General features: G+C 27.9%; 7 protein-coding genes across 7 annotated transcripts; 4 read left to right on the top strand and 3 right to left on the bottom strand. All coding sequences in view use genetic code 12, as the record gives it.

Annotated features, from left to right (window-relative positions):
- Positions 1-807: 807 nt before the first annotated feature.
- On the top strand, positions 808-2757 carry KGF55_002801 (uncharacterized protein; the record flags this gene model as incomplete). Its single annotated transcript, XM_051757525.1, has 1 exon — positions 808-2757. One exon carries the CDS (start codon positions 808-810, stop codon positions 2755-2757), a length of 1950 nt encoding a protein of 649 aa, XP_051614242.1.
- Positions 2758-2834: 77 nt separating this feature from the next.
- Positions 2835-4304, bottom strand: COX15 (Cox15p; the record flags this gene model as incomplete). Its single annotated transcript, XM_051757524.1, has 1 exon — positions 2835-4304. One exon carries the CDS (start codon positions 4302-4304, stop codon positions 2835-2837), a length of 1470 nt encoding a protein of 489 aa, XP_051614241.1.
- A 450-nt stretch (positions 4305-4754) lies between these two features.
- On the top strand, positions 4755-6749 carry KGF55_002799 (uncharacterized protein; the record flags this gene model as incomplete). The annotated part of the gene is made up of 1 exon (XM_051757523.1): positions 4755-6749. The coding sequence occupies one exon, from the start codon at positions 4755-4757 to the stop codon at positions 6747-6749; it is 1995 nt and encodes a 664-aa protein (XP_051614240.1).
- Positions 6750-7633: 884 nt separating this feature from the next.
- On the top strand, positions 7634-9586 carry FAT1 (long-chain fatty acid transporter; the record flags this gene model as incomplete). The annotated part of the gene is made up of 1 exon (XM_051757522.1): positions 7634-9586. The coding sequence occupies one exon, from the start codon at positions 7634-7636 to the stop codon at positions 9584-9586; it is 1953 nt and encodes a 650-aa protein (XP_051614239.1).
- A 94-nt stretch (positions 9587-9680) lies between these two features.
- PGK1 (phosphoglycerate kinase) lies at positions 9681-10934 on the bottom strand (the record flags this gene model as incomplete). The annotated part of the gene is made up of 1 exon (XM_051757521.1): positions 9681-10934. One exon carries the CDS (start codon positions 10932-10934, stop codon positions 9681-9683), a length of 1254 nt encoding a protein of 417 aa, XP_051614238.1.
- An 852-nt stretch (positions 10935-11786) lies between these two features.
- KGF55_002796 (uncharacterized protein) lies at positions 11787-12644 on the top strand (the record flags this gene model as incomplete). The annotated part of the gene is made up of 1 exon (XM_051757518.1): positions 11787-12644. One exon carries the CDS (start codon positions 11787-11789, stop codon positions 12642-12644), a length of 858 nt encoding a protein of 285 aa, XP_051614237.1.
- A 68-nt stretch (positions 12645-12712) lies between these two features.
- On the bottom strand, positions 12713-15673 carry KGF55_002795 (uncharacterized protein; the record flags this gene model as incomplete). Its single annotated transcript, XM_051757517.1, has 1 exon — positions 12713-15673. The coding sequence occupies one exon, from the start codon at positions 15671-15673 to the stop codon at positions 12713-12715; it is 2961 nt and encodes a 986-aa protein (XP_051614236.1).
- Positions 15674-16221: the final 548 nt, after the last annotated feature.

Here is a 16221-nt window from a genome sequence, read left to right as displayed (position 1 = left end):
AGATCTGAAGTGTTAAATCTTATTTTTCTACTTTAAGGAATCAATCGTAACTTTTGAATAAATTCAATGATCAATAAAACTTTAAATATATTTTTATAACTTGTAACTATTTACTTTTCAAATTTAGAAGTGATAGTAGTAGTGATAGTCTTGTTTGTTGTATAAAATCTTTAAAAAAACAATTATAATATCTCAATATAATAAACATGTAAAATTATTTATTAATGAGGACTAATGCAATTATAAAAGAATAAAGGAAAAGGAGAGGAAGAATAGGAAAAGAAATTAAGAGTTGAAAGATGGCAAAATATTTAAAAGGAAATGAGTTGATATTTAAATAACTATTAAGAAGATCATACAAATTAAAAAAGAGAGAGAGGAAAAGAGAGATTAGATAAATAATAATAATAATAGTAAATCTTAATAATTGAGTAAACAACGTTAATTCCATCGATAGAGCATATCAAATCACTTGTGAAAAGAGATTAGATCCGTAATCTGTAGATGAAGACTCTAGACTATCCATTGAGGTTTCCAACAATCATCTATAATTGGACACTTATCTATTCTATTTCAAAATAAGGGGAGTATGTTACTACATAATTATTTACGAGGAGTTGGAGTTCAATGTCATGAACAAAACTTACTTGTCACGACTTGACTTTATTTTCAAATTGTTACACAAAATCAGAAAATTTGATACCAATAGTAATTAATTTACAACCACATTTATTCAACTTCATGATTTCAATCAATTTAATGATTTATAGTATAAGTTCATAGAAAGAGATCAATGCAGGCTGATCAATGGGTAAAAAACTAAATGGTAAGAAAAAGCCTAGTACAAAAGGTGATGGGATTGGCTTAAATAATAGAAATAATCAAAAATTTACAGTAACAACCAAATCAGCATTAAAACCGAAATTGAAAAAGTCTTATTCGAATAGTTCTAATGAGTCAAATATAAAACAAATACCCCAGCATGAGCCTCAAGATGAGCCTGTTAGACAAAGATCTAACACAGTTTTGAGTTATTTATTTAGTCATATATCAGCTGGTAATAGTCAACAAAAAAATGGTTTTTCATTATACAAATTGTTGTTATTGGAACTCAATCTACCGTCTTTTAGTGCAAATGACGAGTACCTGTCTTTGGAAAAGAAATCTTTTGTTGATGCAACCGACGCAAATTTGACAAATCAATCTTATGAAGAACTTATAAATATGATGAGAATACCTTATTACTTAGAAAAATATATGTTTTTCGGATTATTAATATGCTTTAATTCCTTTTTAACTTTATTTACTTTGGTACCATTGAAAATTTTGACAGTTTCATCAATATCATTTGTCAATTATGTTAGAAAACCTCATATGAAATTTGTAATACTAAATGGATTAAATTCAATTAGAAAAGATATTATAAGTTTGAGTCTAATCATAATTTCATTAACTTGTCTTGTTTTTGGGAATTTAGACATTTCGAAGATGTATCATGATGTTAGAGGTCAAGCTGATATTAAATTATATGTTATGTTTGGAGTTTTAGAAGTTGCAGAAAAATTATGTTCATCAATAGGACAAGACCTATTAAATATTTTGTTTCAAATTCAAATCACGAACAACAAGTATGAAAATTTCAGATTTTTATTATTTTATATCATTTCCACCATGTATTTGATCTTTCATTCTTATATTTTAATTTATCAAGCAGTTTCATTAAATGTTGCAGCCAATTCTTATTCCAATGCTTTATTAACTTTATTATTATCAAATCAATTTTCAGAATTAAAAAGTTCAGTTTTTAAAAAATTAGATAGAGAAGGATTATTTCAAATTACAATGGCAGATTTATCAGAAAGATTTCAATTATTAATGATGTTATCAATAATTGCTATAAGAAATTTATTTCAATTACAATCTGTTAATGGTTTAATTCCTACAAGTTGGGAGAAATGGAATATTTGGATTGGTGCAATATTTGGTCCTGGAGTAGTAGTTATTGGTTCAGAAATCTTTGTTGATTGGTTAAAACATTGTTTTATTTCAAAATTTAATAAAATTAATTATAAAATCTATAAAAAATTTCTTTATGTTTCATGCTTAGATTTTTTACAAGTGTTTAAAATTAATTCAAAAAATGATAATAGTGTTTCAAGTCATGAATTTTCAGATTATATTATTTTGACTAGAAGAATTGGATTACCTTTATTGGCTGCTGCCGTTTGCTTTTTGCGGATGACTATAAAGAATTTCGAGTATGTGTTCGTTATTCAAAACTCCGTCATTAATAGTATTTGTTTGATATTGGTCACTTTTTTAACTTTAATATTCCTAAGAATTATACTTGTTTTGATTATTTTTAAAATAGCAAAAAGATCAGTTTCAAAACATAAAAAATATGAAAAAGATCTTAAAAATAAATATTATGAAAATTCAAATTCAAATTCAAATTCAATGGATATACCCAATGAATCATTATCAACTCCAATAACAACACCACCTCATGAATTATCTACATCATCATTAGATTTAAATTTTTTACCTGGTTCACCAAATACTCAAACATCAACAATAAATCCAAGTACAAGAATTCATCTATATGATTTTTTTGAAAAAATTCCACCAACTCCAGAAATTCAAAGAAATGAAAAATTAATTAATAAAAAAAAATCAAATACAAAATTAATTGATGATGATGAAAATGATTTATCTAGTGTTATGAGATATGAAATGTCAAGTAAACGAATTTGGTAAAACAAATTATAAAGAATACAAGGTTTTACTTATTAATAAATTAATTTATTTACAAGCCCTAATTTTTTTAATTCTATTTACACGATTCTTTTACTTTTTAATAGTTGATTCTTCATAAGTTTATTAATATATGAAACAAATTCAGGTCTTGGTTTTCTTAATCTTGATACAAAAGCCAATGCAGTAGTTAACAAAGCTAATGCACCAGCTTGATGAGCTGCAGCTAATGGAATAGGTACTAAATAAATTAATGTAGTTATACCTAAAGTAACTTGTAATGTTAAAAATCCCATCATTGTTTTCATCATTATATCTGCTTGTCTTGGAACTATATTTTTACGTCTATTACAATAAACATGAGTAACTAATATTGAAAAAAAGGTAGTTGTTGCCATTATTCTATGAATTAATTGAACAGTAGTTGGATTTTCTAATAAATTTCTCCACCATAAATCTGATTCATTTGAATTTCTTGAATAAACTGGATCCATTAATTCATTTTTTGAAGGTATCCAATTATCTCCCATATGAGGGAAAGTATTATAAATTAAACCTGCATCTAATCCTGCAACCATTCCACCTGACATTGCTGTTAGAAATGTTAATGCTAAAAGCCCATATGAAACATATCTTAATTTAATTAAAGCTGGATTATTTAATTGATTAATTAATTTTTCAATTTTTAAAAATTGTAATTCACCACCTTTTTTAATTGTTTTTATAATTTTATTTTCTTGTAAAATTTCCATTGCAGTATATAATACACCTAAATACATTAAAAATGCAGCACCTAAATGAGTAGTTAATCTATATTGAGAAACAGTAGGTTTTGATCTTCTATCTTTTAATTCTTCTTCATCTAATCCAGATTTGACCATCCACCAACCAATAAATCCTTGTAATCCTAATAATCCAGTTAATCCAATAACTCTTTTAGTTACTCTTGGATTAAACTTATTTCTTGACCAAAAAATTATAGCAGGTATTATAAATACTAATCCAATAAATCTTCCAACTAATCTATGACTCCATTCCATTAAAAATATAAATTTAAATTCTTCTAAAGTTAAATGAGAATTTAATTGTTTAAATTCTGGTGAATTTTTATATTTATTAAATTCTTCTTCCCAATCTTTTTCATTTAATGGTGGGATTGATCCAGTAACTGGTTTCCATTCAGTTATTGATAATCCTGATTCTGTTAATCTTGTTAATCCTCCTAATACTACTATACCAAATATTAATGTAGATGTACCTATTAACCATATACCAACTGATTTTGGTGGTGTTATTAAATTTGATGATGGATTTAGATTAGTAGAAACTTTACTTTTTAAATTTGTTGTAATTGGAGATGATGATGATGCAATTGTTGTATATGATCTTTTTGGTCTGAATAATTTGTATAATTGATTGAATTTAAATTGTTTTAAAGTAGGTGAATTTATTTTATTAAGTATTAAATTAGGTTTACATGATGGATGACGAGCTAATGATGTTAGAACAGTTGAATTCTTTGTGAAATAAAATCCAGACCTTGAGAACATTAGTACTGCATCAGTTTGAAACTGAAAATATTGAGTATTACTTTGTATAAATTTTATGGTGTTTTTAACTATTGAGGTAAGTTTAAAATAATGATCTGATTACATAAAACTTAATTTTTACTAGCTATTCATTGTCGCAACTTGTAGTTGTCGTTTAATCAGAACTGACAAGAGCCGCATTTTTATACGATGTACTGTATATAATTTTTGAATTACGAGATTTCCCTAGGCCCGAACCTACATATTAAATTATTTACCTATGTTTTTCCACGCATTTAAATAACAAAAAATTTTGCAACCAATTTGCAACAAAATATATCGTGAAAGAATCTGACAAATTGCCACAAATAAATTTAATCAATTTAACGAAATTATTTGAATAAACATTCTGATAAGATTATAATGATCTTGTCTCCAAATTATCGATATCATTCAAAAAACATCAAAACAATGCCCTATCATACAAATGAACAATTAAAAACTTATACCGAAGATAAAAGAAATTTAAAAATATCATCAAAAGAACCTAATTATCTATATACTCATCATGATCAAGCTAGATTAAAATTAGGAATACAACACAGTAGTAATGATGGTCCAATTTTTTATTCAACTTCAAATTCAATTAAATTCAATAATTCAATAATTTCAAGAAGTTTTTATTTGTTGATGACTTTTATTGCTTTATTGATTGTTTTAAGTGCTTTAGTATTTGGAATTAGAGAATATCAATTATCATTCAAACGTAAAATTAAATCTCGTCAAGAAGAAAGTTGTAAACTAGAATCAAATAGTTCTAATATTGATGATGAAAAAATAAATTCTTCATGGAAATCACCTGTAAAATTTGATGCTAATGTTGGTTTAAGAAAAGAAGATGAAGTTCAAAGTTTAGAAAATGTAATTCAAGCATGTGGAGAAGTTGAAAATTTAAAAAGTGGTACAGGATTAACTAAATTTTTAGATAATGGTGGTATAAATGGTGGAGGTGGTATAACATTAAATAATGTTAAAAATTATAATAAATTAGGAACAAGTAATTGGAAATTTCCTAAATATAAATTATCAAGTAAAGCTATGAGTGTTAATGTTACTACCAATTCTAATTCTAACCAACAAGGGAGTGGAAAAACTAGTAAAGTTAGTGGTATTAGTGATAAATCAATTTCAAAATATGGTAGGAAACAACAAAGTAAATTTATCAAACAGCAGCAGCAACAACAGCATAGAAGATATTCAGTTGAGGAATTATTGAAAATGAATGGAACTCATTCAAATACAATTGATTTTCAACAATTAATGTCTTCTGGTATGCAAAAAATTCAAATATCTCAATTAATTAATTGTTCAATAAGAATCCCAAAATTAAGGTTTTTAAATGCATGGCAAGCATGTACCAAAATATCAGAAATAAAAACAATATTATTTGATTCATCAAATGATAAAATTTTAAAAATTTTAGCCATATTACAATTAATTTCATTTGGAAAACATGATTTTGTATTTGATAATCCAAATATTTTTTTATCAAATTTTAATGAATTTATTGAAAATTTAATTGATTCATGTATTATATTTGAGTTATTTACCATATGTAATAATTGGTTACAATCATTAATTATTGAATTTTTCTTAATGTATTTTTGGTCTCATGCAAAATATAAAGAAATGGATTTAAAATGTAAAATTATATCACAACAATTTTTAAACTGGAATTTATATAAACCAACAATACAAGATAAATTTTTAATTTTTAGAATGTTATGTAATTTATATTTGGGTATTAAATCATTAAATTCAATTACTATATTAAAAGAAAATGAAATTAAATTAAGTATCGTTATTAGAGATTTTATTAAACATAGTTTATGTAATGATTATATTCAAATTTTACCAATGCTTATTAAAGCAATAGATGTTTCAAATTCTCAAGAAAAATTAAAATTATTTTTTTATGAAATGATTAAAATATTAATTCAAAAACATAAGCATTGTTGTATGAATGAATATCTTCATGATATTAATAATTATGAATTAAAAAAAATAATTCAATATGGTTTACAACAATATCCTCAATCAAATCAAATTTATAAAAAGGCAAATGATATTTATAAATTGATTATTGATGATAACCACAATAACAGGCAAACAAATCTGGGAAATACTTCAAAACATTGGTATTTCACATCTTCAATTAACGATCATATAGAAAATGAAAATCAATTAATCGCTGAAGCTATACCTTTATCTACAGAATATGTAGAAAGATTTTTTACACCAGATAAAAAAATAAATTCAACTCAATCTAAACAAGATGAAATAAGTGATAATTTGTTAAAACAAATTGACAATGAAAATATTGATGAGAATTTTGAAGATTCAAAATCTGGGGAATTTGAAGAATTTACTTCATGGCAAATTGGTTATTTATCAAATAAGCCTTAGTCCTATGTATTGTATGAAAATATATTATATCTAAGTAATATTTAATTGCTGCAAAATAATATAATAAATTGTTACAGAATTGACGAGCTACCAAATGTATGAATTTTTCAACCGAAAAAAATAATTTAATTTTTCAAACATACTCGGTTATTAAAATACAGAAGAAAAGAGAAGTTTAAGTATTGAATATAAGATGCACATTCAAATCTTTGCCATCGTTGATGTAGTGATTAAGATGACTGTATAAGCTGTGCAATTATAAGCGAGTGTATCTATCGTAGTTTTAATACGCATGAATTTAATGGTGAATCTTATATTTTGTTGTAGTACAGAGTGTAGTTTAAATGTTCATATGATATGAAAATTCTATGAGAGGTATTAAATAGTTAATTTATTACCATATGCTTAAATAAAGTAACTATCATTTTCGAAGAATAATAATTTTTAGTTGGATTTATTTCTTTAACTCCTGTCCCTACATAATAATTTTACTTTTACTTCATTTGGTAGTGAATGTTCTCCGCATAAAAAAGAATCAACTAAATTCTGTATTAGTTTTTGCACCATTTCTATTTTGAATTTTATAAATTAAAAAAACTACCAACGTTTCTTTCAAAATTTATTTTACATTCTTTATCATTATAACTGTTAAATACATACTATTGGTCAGAAAAACTGCTGTTTAGTACAAACTTACATCAATAGAATTCAATCATTTATCATAGATTATCAACAATCTTTATTTAATTCGTAGTATTGTTTTATTTCAAATCAATCCTTATCAAAATCACAAGATAAAAGTAGTACAACAATTTCTATTTTTCCAAAATTACATTCATAATCAACTTTTTTCAATAAATATCTAACATTACATACTCAACAAAATGTCTGGACTTGAAATAGCTACTGCCATTATACTTGGTAGTCAATTATTAGAAGCAAAATATTTAATAAAAGATGATGTTAAATTAGCTGGTAAAGTTGTAACAAATGCTTTACCATATATATGGAAATCTTCAAGAGGTAAAGCTTCTTATTGGTATTATTTTGAAGATTCATGTAAAAAACATAAAGATTTAAAAGCTTTAGCATTTCCAAGACCTTTAGCAAATGCTCCACAAATTGAAGTTGATGTTGATGGGTTTAAAATTTATGATAATCAATTTCAAGTTGAAGAATATACTTATAAAGAATTATATGATATGGTTTTAAGATTATCATATATTTTAAAAAATGAATATGGAGTTACTTCATCTCAAACTATTGGTATTGATTGTATGAATAAACCTTTATTTTTAGTATTATGGTTAGCTTTATGGAATATTGGTGCTTTACCAGCTTTTTTAAATTTTAATACAAAAGATAAACCATTAGTTCATTGTTTAAAAATTGCTAATGTTTCTCAAGTTTTTATTGATCCAGATTGTGCTGAACCAATTAGAGATACTGAATCAAAAATTAATGAAGAATTACCAAATGTAAAATTACATTTTCTTAATGAATTTTCATTATTTGAAAGAATACAACTGAAATCAACTCCAAAATATAGAGCAAAAGATGAAACAAGAAGACCACAAGATACTGATTCTTCAGCTTGTGCTTTAATTTATACTTCAGGAACTACTGGTTTACCTAAAGCTGGTATTATGTCATGGAGAAAAGCTTTTATGGCTTCTGTATTTTTTGGTTATATTATGAAAGTTGAAAAAGGTTCAAATGTTTTAACAGCTATGCCTTTATATCATTCAACTGCTGCTATGTTGGGAGTTTGTCCTACTTTATTAGTTGGTGGTTGTGTATCAGTTTCTCAAAAATTTTCAGCTACTTCTTTTTGGACTCAAGCAAGATTAGTTGGAGCTACTCATATTCAATACGTTGGAGAAGTTTGTCGTTATTTATTAAATTCACCACCTCATCCAGATCATGAAAAACATAATGTTAAAATTGCTTATGGTAATGGTTTACGTCGTGATATTTGGTCAGAATTTAAAGAAAGATTTCATATTGAAGGAGTTGGTGAATTTTATGCAGCAACTGAATCACCAATTGCAACAACTAATTTACAATATGGAGAGTTTGGTAAAGGAGCTTGTAGAAAATATGGTTCATTAATTAGTTTATTATTAAGTACTCAACAAAAATTAGTTAAAATGGATCCTGAAGATGAAAATGAAATGTGGAAAAATCCAGAAACAGGATTTTATGAAGTTGCTGAATATAATCAACCTGGTGAATTATTAATGAGAATCATGAATCCTCAAGATGTTAGTAAATCATTCCAAGGTTATTATGGTAATAAAAAGGCAACTGATGGTAAAATTTTATTTGATGTTTTTAAAAAAGGAGATGCATGGTTTAGAAGTGGTGATTTATTAAAAATGGATGAAGATCAATTATTATATTTTGTTGATAGATTAGGTGATACATTCCGTTGGAAATCAGAAAATGTTTCAGCAACTGAAGTTGAAAACGAATTAATGGGATCACATGCAATTCAACAATCAGTTGTTGTTGGTGTTCAAGTTCCAAATCATGAAGGAAGAGCATGTTTTGCAGTTATAGAAGCAAAACCTGATTTAGAACATGAAGAAATTTTGAAAAAAATTAGATCTCATACAAAATCTTCATTACCTTCTTATGCTCAACCATGTTTTATTAAAATTGGAACAATTGAAGCTTCACATAATCATAAAGTTCCAAAAAATCAATTTAAAAAACAAAAATTACCAAAGGGTGATTCAGGAGAGGAAGTTATTTATTGGTTAAATGGTGATAAATATAGTGAATTAACTGAAGATGATTGGAAATTAATTTGTGCTGGTAAAACAAAATTATAGATAGTTTGCATATTTAGAGCTTAAATATATATTATTAGAAATACGTTATATGGATATCTTTTTCTTTTTTTTTTAAATTAAACTATACATGTCCCTAATTTTTGTTGGAAAGTGCTGCAACACCTGGTAACTCTTTACCTTCCAATAATTCCAATGATGCACCACCACCAGTTGAAACATGTGATAATTTATCAACAGCACCGTATTTTTTAGCAACTGTAGCAGTATCACCACCACCAATGATAACAATATTACCATTTGCAGCAGATTTAACAACAGCATCTAATAAACTTTTTGTACCACCTGCAAAATTATCAAACTCAAAAACACCTGGTGGACCATTCCAAACAATAGTTTTAGCTTTAGCTACAGCATCATCAAATAATTTTTGTGATTTTGGACCACAATCAAGACCCATCCAATTTTCTGGAATACCTTCTTTATCATCAGCTTGTCCAACTTCAGCATCTTTATCAAATTTATCAGCAGTAACAAAATCAACAGGTAAAATAATTTCAACATTATTCTTTTTAGCTTTAGCAACTAAATCTTTAACATCTTTAGCTCCATCTTCATCAAAAAGTGAATTACCAATTGGCATATTATCTAAAACTTTTTTAAAAGTAAAAGCCATTCCTCCACCAATAATTAATAAATCAACTTTATCTAATAAATTATCAATTAATTTAATTTTATCTGAAACTTTAGCACCACCTAATATAGCTAAAAATGGTCTTTTTGGATTTTCTAAAGCTTTTGCAAAATATTCTAATTCTTTAGACATTAAAAACCCAGCAGCTCTTTGTGGAACTTCAACTCCAACCATTGATGAATGAGCTCTATGGGCAGTACCAAAGGCATCATTAATATATACATCAGCTAATGAACTTAATTGATCTCTGAATTTTGTAACAGCTTCTGGATCAGCTTTAGTCTTCTTACCATCTTTATCTTTTGATGATCCTTCTTCTTCAATATGAAAACGTAAATTTTCTAATAAGAAAATTTCACCATCTTTTGCAGAATCAACTGCTTTTTCAACTTCTGGTCCAACACAATCATCTAAAAATTCAACTTTTTTATTTAATAATTTTTCTAATTCAGTTGCAACTGGTTTTAATGAATATTTATCATTTTTTTCACCATTTGGTCTACCTAAATGAGAAGCTAAAATAATTGCTTTTGGTTTTTGTTCTTCAACATATTTAATAGTTGGTAATGCTGCAACAATTCTTTGATTATTAGTTATTGTTTTACCATCTAATGGAACATTAAAATCAACTCTAATAAAGACTCTTTTTCCAGTAAGATCTAAATCTTTAACTGATAATTTGTTTGATAATGACATTTTCAATTTTATTGTAGAATTTCTGAATTTAAACAATTGAACTTTAAACTTTTTCAATTGAAGAAAGAAATAATGATTCTCAATTGCTTTATATATTTTGAAACGGGGGAGAGTTGAGAGAAAATCGTTGACAGGGGTTTGCTACCAATCATATGATTTTTCAAAACACATTAAAACACACGCCGACAATTGAAAGAGGATGTCAAAAATTTAAAAAGAGAAGTGATTTGAAAGCTTTACCTTATCTACATCAATGCATTCTACTGCGATTCGAAAGTTGATATATCATTTACATTAGGTCTCAAGACCCAGATCAGTTTTTTAATTTTTACCCCGGGTTTCAAAATTCCGCTTGCCCAAACATTAATTCGATTTAACACTAATTACTTGAAAACAAAAGTCGTAACAGGTCGGTTTTTTGTCAAATGCTCTATATAACCTTCTTTTGCAAGTCCTATCTGTATTACCAGCTTATTTTGAACAAAAGGATCGTGGTGGTTAAATGAAAAAAATAAATTATGAAACTTTTCATAAATTCAAAATGGATATCATTGTGCAGGATTGAAAAATTACAAAATGAAATCAAGACAGTGTCCAAAATTATAATATGTCGCAAACCAAATATTGCATTGCGACAAGTGGAAATCTGCAACAATTCTTGTTTTAGATTTTAAGAATTCAGGATTCTTCTGGAAAGTAAGCAAATGAATTAATTATATAGTTCTCAATATACACCATACTAATTCAGATTTTATAAATAAATACGACAATCTTCTTCCGAAATTACTCAAATCAGATTCCTGAAAAATACACTCAAATCAATTCAATTCATAGTACTAAATCAATTTCAAAATGGAAAAATTATTACATTGGTCAATTTTGCAACAATCTGGAGATAAAGAAGGTTTGAAGAAACTTGGGGAACCAGATCAAGATGCTTTAAATAAACTTTTTGGGGGTCCAGATGAAACAGCTTTAATGAAAGAAAGTATAGCAGTTGCAACAAATCCAAAAGTAGAAGAAAAAGATAAAGTTATAGCATTAGAAAACTTTGAAATGTTAATTGAAAATTTAGATAATGCAAATAATATTGGTAATTTAGGATTATGGCCAGATATTGTTGGTTTGTTAAAGGATGATGTACCTGATAAATTGAGAATACTTGTTGCAGGAATAATTGGAACTGCTGTTCAAAATAATCCAAAATCTCAAGAGGATTTTGATAAAACAAGTAATGGATTGGAAAGTTTGATTAAAATTGCAGAAAGTGATAAGAATAAAGATTTAAAATTAAAAGCACTCTATGCAATTTCATCATTCATAAGAAATTATAAACCTGGTTATGAAAGATTTGAAAAATTAAAAGGTTGGAATTTGATTAAATTTGATACTAAAGATCCAAAATATGATTTAAGAATTTTGTCATTAGTCTCATCGGTTTTAAGTAATGGATTAGATGATACATTGGAAAAACAATTTAAAAATATTAAATTAATTCATTATTTAGCTTCAGTTTTAAATTTAGATTCAAATACCAATTTAGTCGATAAATCATTAAACATAATATCAGAATTACATCGTTTAAAATATGAATTCACTGCTGAAGAAACTTATGAAGTTGATAGAGGTATTCAAGTTGTAGAAGGGTTGAGTGACAAATTAAACATTGATGATTTGAATGGTGCTAAAGAAGCTACAAAGAAAAAGTAATGGGTATTGCACATTTATATTCTAGATAATAAATAGTAATGAATTTAACGTATAACTTTTCTACTTTATCAATTAATGGCTTTGTTTGGGTCATCCGATGTGAAGAAATTAAGCATAGCATTATCAACAGTTGGAGGTACAATGTTCCTGCCTGCAGAATCTTTACCCAACGTCCCATCAGCTCTTAGCTTGTGATACACCTGATGCATTGTTTTATAAGAAAAATGTAAAATTTCAGCTTTTTGTTGCGTCATTCTTGTAAAATGTTGCATTGACCGGATAAAAGTAGCTTTTGCATCACTTCCAGATTTTACTGTACCTAAATTAGCCAATTTTTCATTTCTTTCATATTTATCATATAATGATGAGGCAATAGTATATGTAAATGAATTTAACCACATCAATGACTCCAGTCGTGATCTAGTAGTGAAAATGTTGATTTTCAAATCTAATTGTATTTTATTAATCATTTTTTCAATTTCACTATGTTCAGGTAAAATGGATATCTCATCATCAGATTTCTTCCTTTTGTTTTGTTCATCGACATTCATTCCCAGTAATACTTGTGTCCTAAATTGCCTTTGCTTGTAAGCTTTGAGTTTATTAATCAACTGATCGTAACATTCCACCATGACTATTATATGATATTTATTAACTGATTTTTCACACATTAATTTCTCAGCTTGTAATACTTCTTGTTTCAAAACATCATTTGATAATTTCGTCACAAAATCTTGAGCTAAATAATAAAGAATGAACGTTTTCTGAACAACTTTTTTTGGGGTACAAGGTATAAAATAATCTTTTTCTTTTATATACTCAGCTGTTACATTTCTTTTCCAAAATACAATGGGTAATTCAAAATCAGATTCACTCACCGTCAGTTTAAATTCCTCCTTTTCATCTTCGAATAAATCCATAGAATCTTTATTAATCCAAATTTCCATTTCTTCGTGTAGTTCATCTTTTTTTCTGCTTACTCTATTAGCCAATTGTAGTTCTTTCAGTGTAAATTCGTGATTATTTATCTTTGGTAATTCCGCTAATAATGTATCTGTTTTGCTTCTTTTAGCCTTTTTGGGTTGTGAAGAAGGTATTTCACTGTTTTGAGTGGTATTAGCTCTTTTTAAAGGTTGTACATTAATTGTGGTTGTTGGTCGATTTATCGTTGAAACAATTGTTTTTGAACTATTATCCTTATTCTGCAGTGTTTCCGCTTTTGAAATCAACGATTTGACTGGACTGGATTTGGAAAAAGATTTCTGTTTAGCTAAATTTATAGTTGTTTCATTTTCATCTTCGTCATCAGAACTCAACCAATTCACAAATGCTGGCAACTTTGGCAAATCTTGGACTACAGGTAATTTTGGCAATTCTTTGGCTGGAGGAACGTTTTCAAGTAAGTTTGGCTCAGACACTTTCAGGAAGGAAAATGTCGAATTAAATATAGGGTCTGAATCAACAGCTTTCATTACATGGACAGGTGATGATACTGGTAACGCCTTGCATTGTCCTGGTGATGAAGAATGTGGTTTAGGTTCGTCCTCTTCATCACTATCAAGTATTATTATTGCGGTATCTTGCTGTGAATTAATTGGTTGAGAATTGCATTTAGTTTTGTCATCGCCGACTGTATTTGTTCTTGTATCTATGATAGGTTTAATAATCTCACTCTCATCGTCATCTGATAATTCAATTATAACTACTTCTTCAGGTTGCTTTGGTGCTGCTATCTTTGACGGTTCTAATTTCTTTGAAAGAGTTTGTTTTGGAGTTACATTAATATTTGTTCGTTTTCCTGAATTTGAGTTGATTGTGCCTATCCCGTCACTTTCACTTAATTTTGGAGTTGTAGCATTGAAAGTCTCAACAGCAGGAGATATCTTATTGTTTGTCTTAATTATTGGATCGGAGTTTTTTGTTATGACTAGATCTTCTTCATCGCTATCATCTAAATGGATTATAGGTGTTTCTATAGGTATCGAGTTCTTTTGTGTGTTGACCAGATTTTTATTTTGATTGCCACCATGGGAAACTAAAGGTTGATTTACTCTATTGTTAACGGGAAGTGGGCTGCTATTCAATATATTCTGTCTGCTTTGACGAGTAGCTTGTCCTTTGTGTGTATTTGTAGGATCATTCCCAAACCCCGTTGTACCTATTGGTGAGTGATTTTGACTAACAAAACCCGAATTGACATCCTGAATACTGCTATTAAATGATACTGATTGATTGACATTGTTAATACCAGGTAAGGGACTACTTGTTCCTAACAAATAATCCATCTCACGATCTGTTAGTCCATGAGAATTAGAAGAATCATTTCGAAATGATGCTGCAGGAGAAAAATTCAGTGAAAGATTGACAAATGGTCTGCTTGTATTATGATTATCAACATGTACGGGAATTATAACGGGAACACCATAGTTTGGATCATTTGATAAAGTGTAAAGTTGGGGTCCTGTTGTTTGATTGTACCGAGCACTTGAAGTATTGTGATTTATAGATGGTTCAGAACCATAATGCTGGTGAGATACTGAACTATATCCGCCGGACTGATAATGCTGACGGTTTGAGGTATTGTAGTTTGAAGATGGTTCGGACTGATAATGAGGATTGCTTGAAAAGCCATAACTTATAGATGGTTCTGATTGGTAGTGTGGACCACTTGATGATGATGAATAGCGACCCCTTGATGGTGATGAATAGCGTGGACCGCTTGATGATGATCGATAGCGTGTACCACTTGATGATGATGGATATTTTGGAACACTTGATGAAACATAACTCAGTGCTGATGCTGAACGATACGGTATAGAATTTGATGATACATTATGGATTGAGGATTTGGATCCAACGTTTGTTGATTTACGAGAATGAGTTGCCGATGACCCGTGTTGATTAAGTCTCGATGATGAATTGAATTGACTTCTATTTGAACTTGTAGAATTTGTTGGTATTTTAAATTTAACATCTGTTGAATTTCCCGAATTTGATGAGTTTCCACCATTTGAGAGTGGAATACGCATGCTGAATAATCCGTTTCGTGGTTCTGATAGTGAGACACTGAATTCTAATTCATATCTTGGGAACGGTTGATTTGAGATAAACAATTGAAGAAATTTGTACAAATTGAGATTTTTTTATTTTTTTTATCTGAATAAGGACGCGTTTCAAGTAAAATCTTAGGCTAAATATCAACTTTCAGTTTCATCAATGAATCGATGTATACCAACATGCGACAGATAAATATGAATTCGAAAAGTACTATGATTATTTGAATTTGTTATTCACTATCCAGGAGGTTGTCTTTTAATTGTGAGCGTAATATGGTGAACCTTGCATAGAAATTGAGATTAATAACACTTCGAAAGCGAAAAAGACAAATTAGGGAACCAGAGTTTATGATGCAGAGAGCCAGTAGATACAAACACCTCTTTCGGCCTTTTCATGATCATATGAAGAGTTGTGATCTTTACTCTTGGTGTATTCCAATTTTGAGACTAAACGAGACTCAATATTTTAACGTTTGTGTGTAATTGTAGTACAACATCTAAATCATAGGTATTAACAACTA

This window comes from Candida pseudojiufengensis (genome assembly GCF_024610245.1).
Source record: "Candida pseudojiufengensis strain CBS 10847 chromosome Unknown scaffold4, whole genome shotgun sequence".
NCBI classification, from domain to species: Eukaryota; Fungi; Ascomycota; class Pichiomycetes; order Serinales; family Debaryomycetaceae; genus Lodderomyces; species Lodderomyces pseudojiufengensis.
The sequence above is the reverse complement of the archived record's forward strand: the minus strand, read 5'-3'. Positions and strand labels throughout refer to the sequence as shown.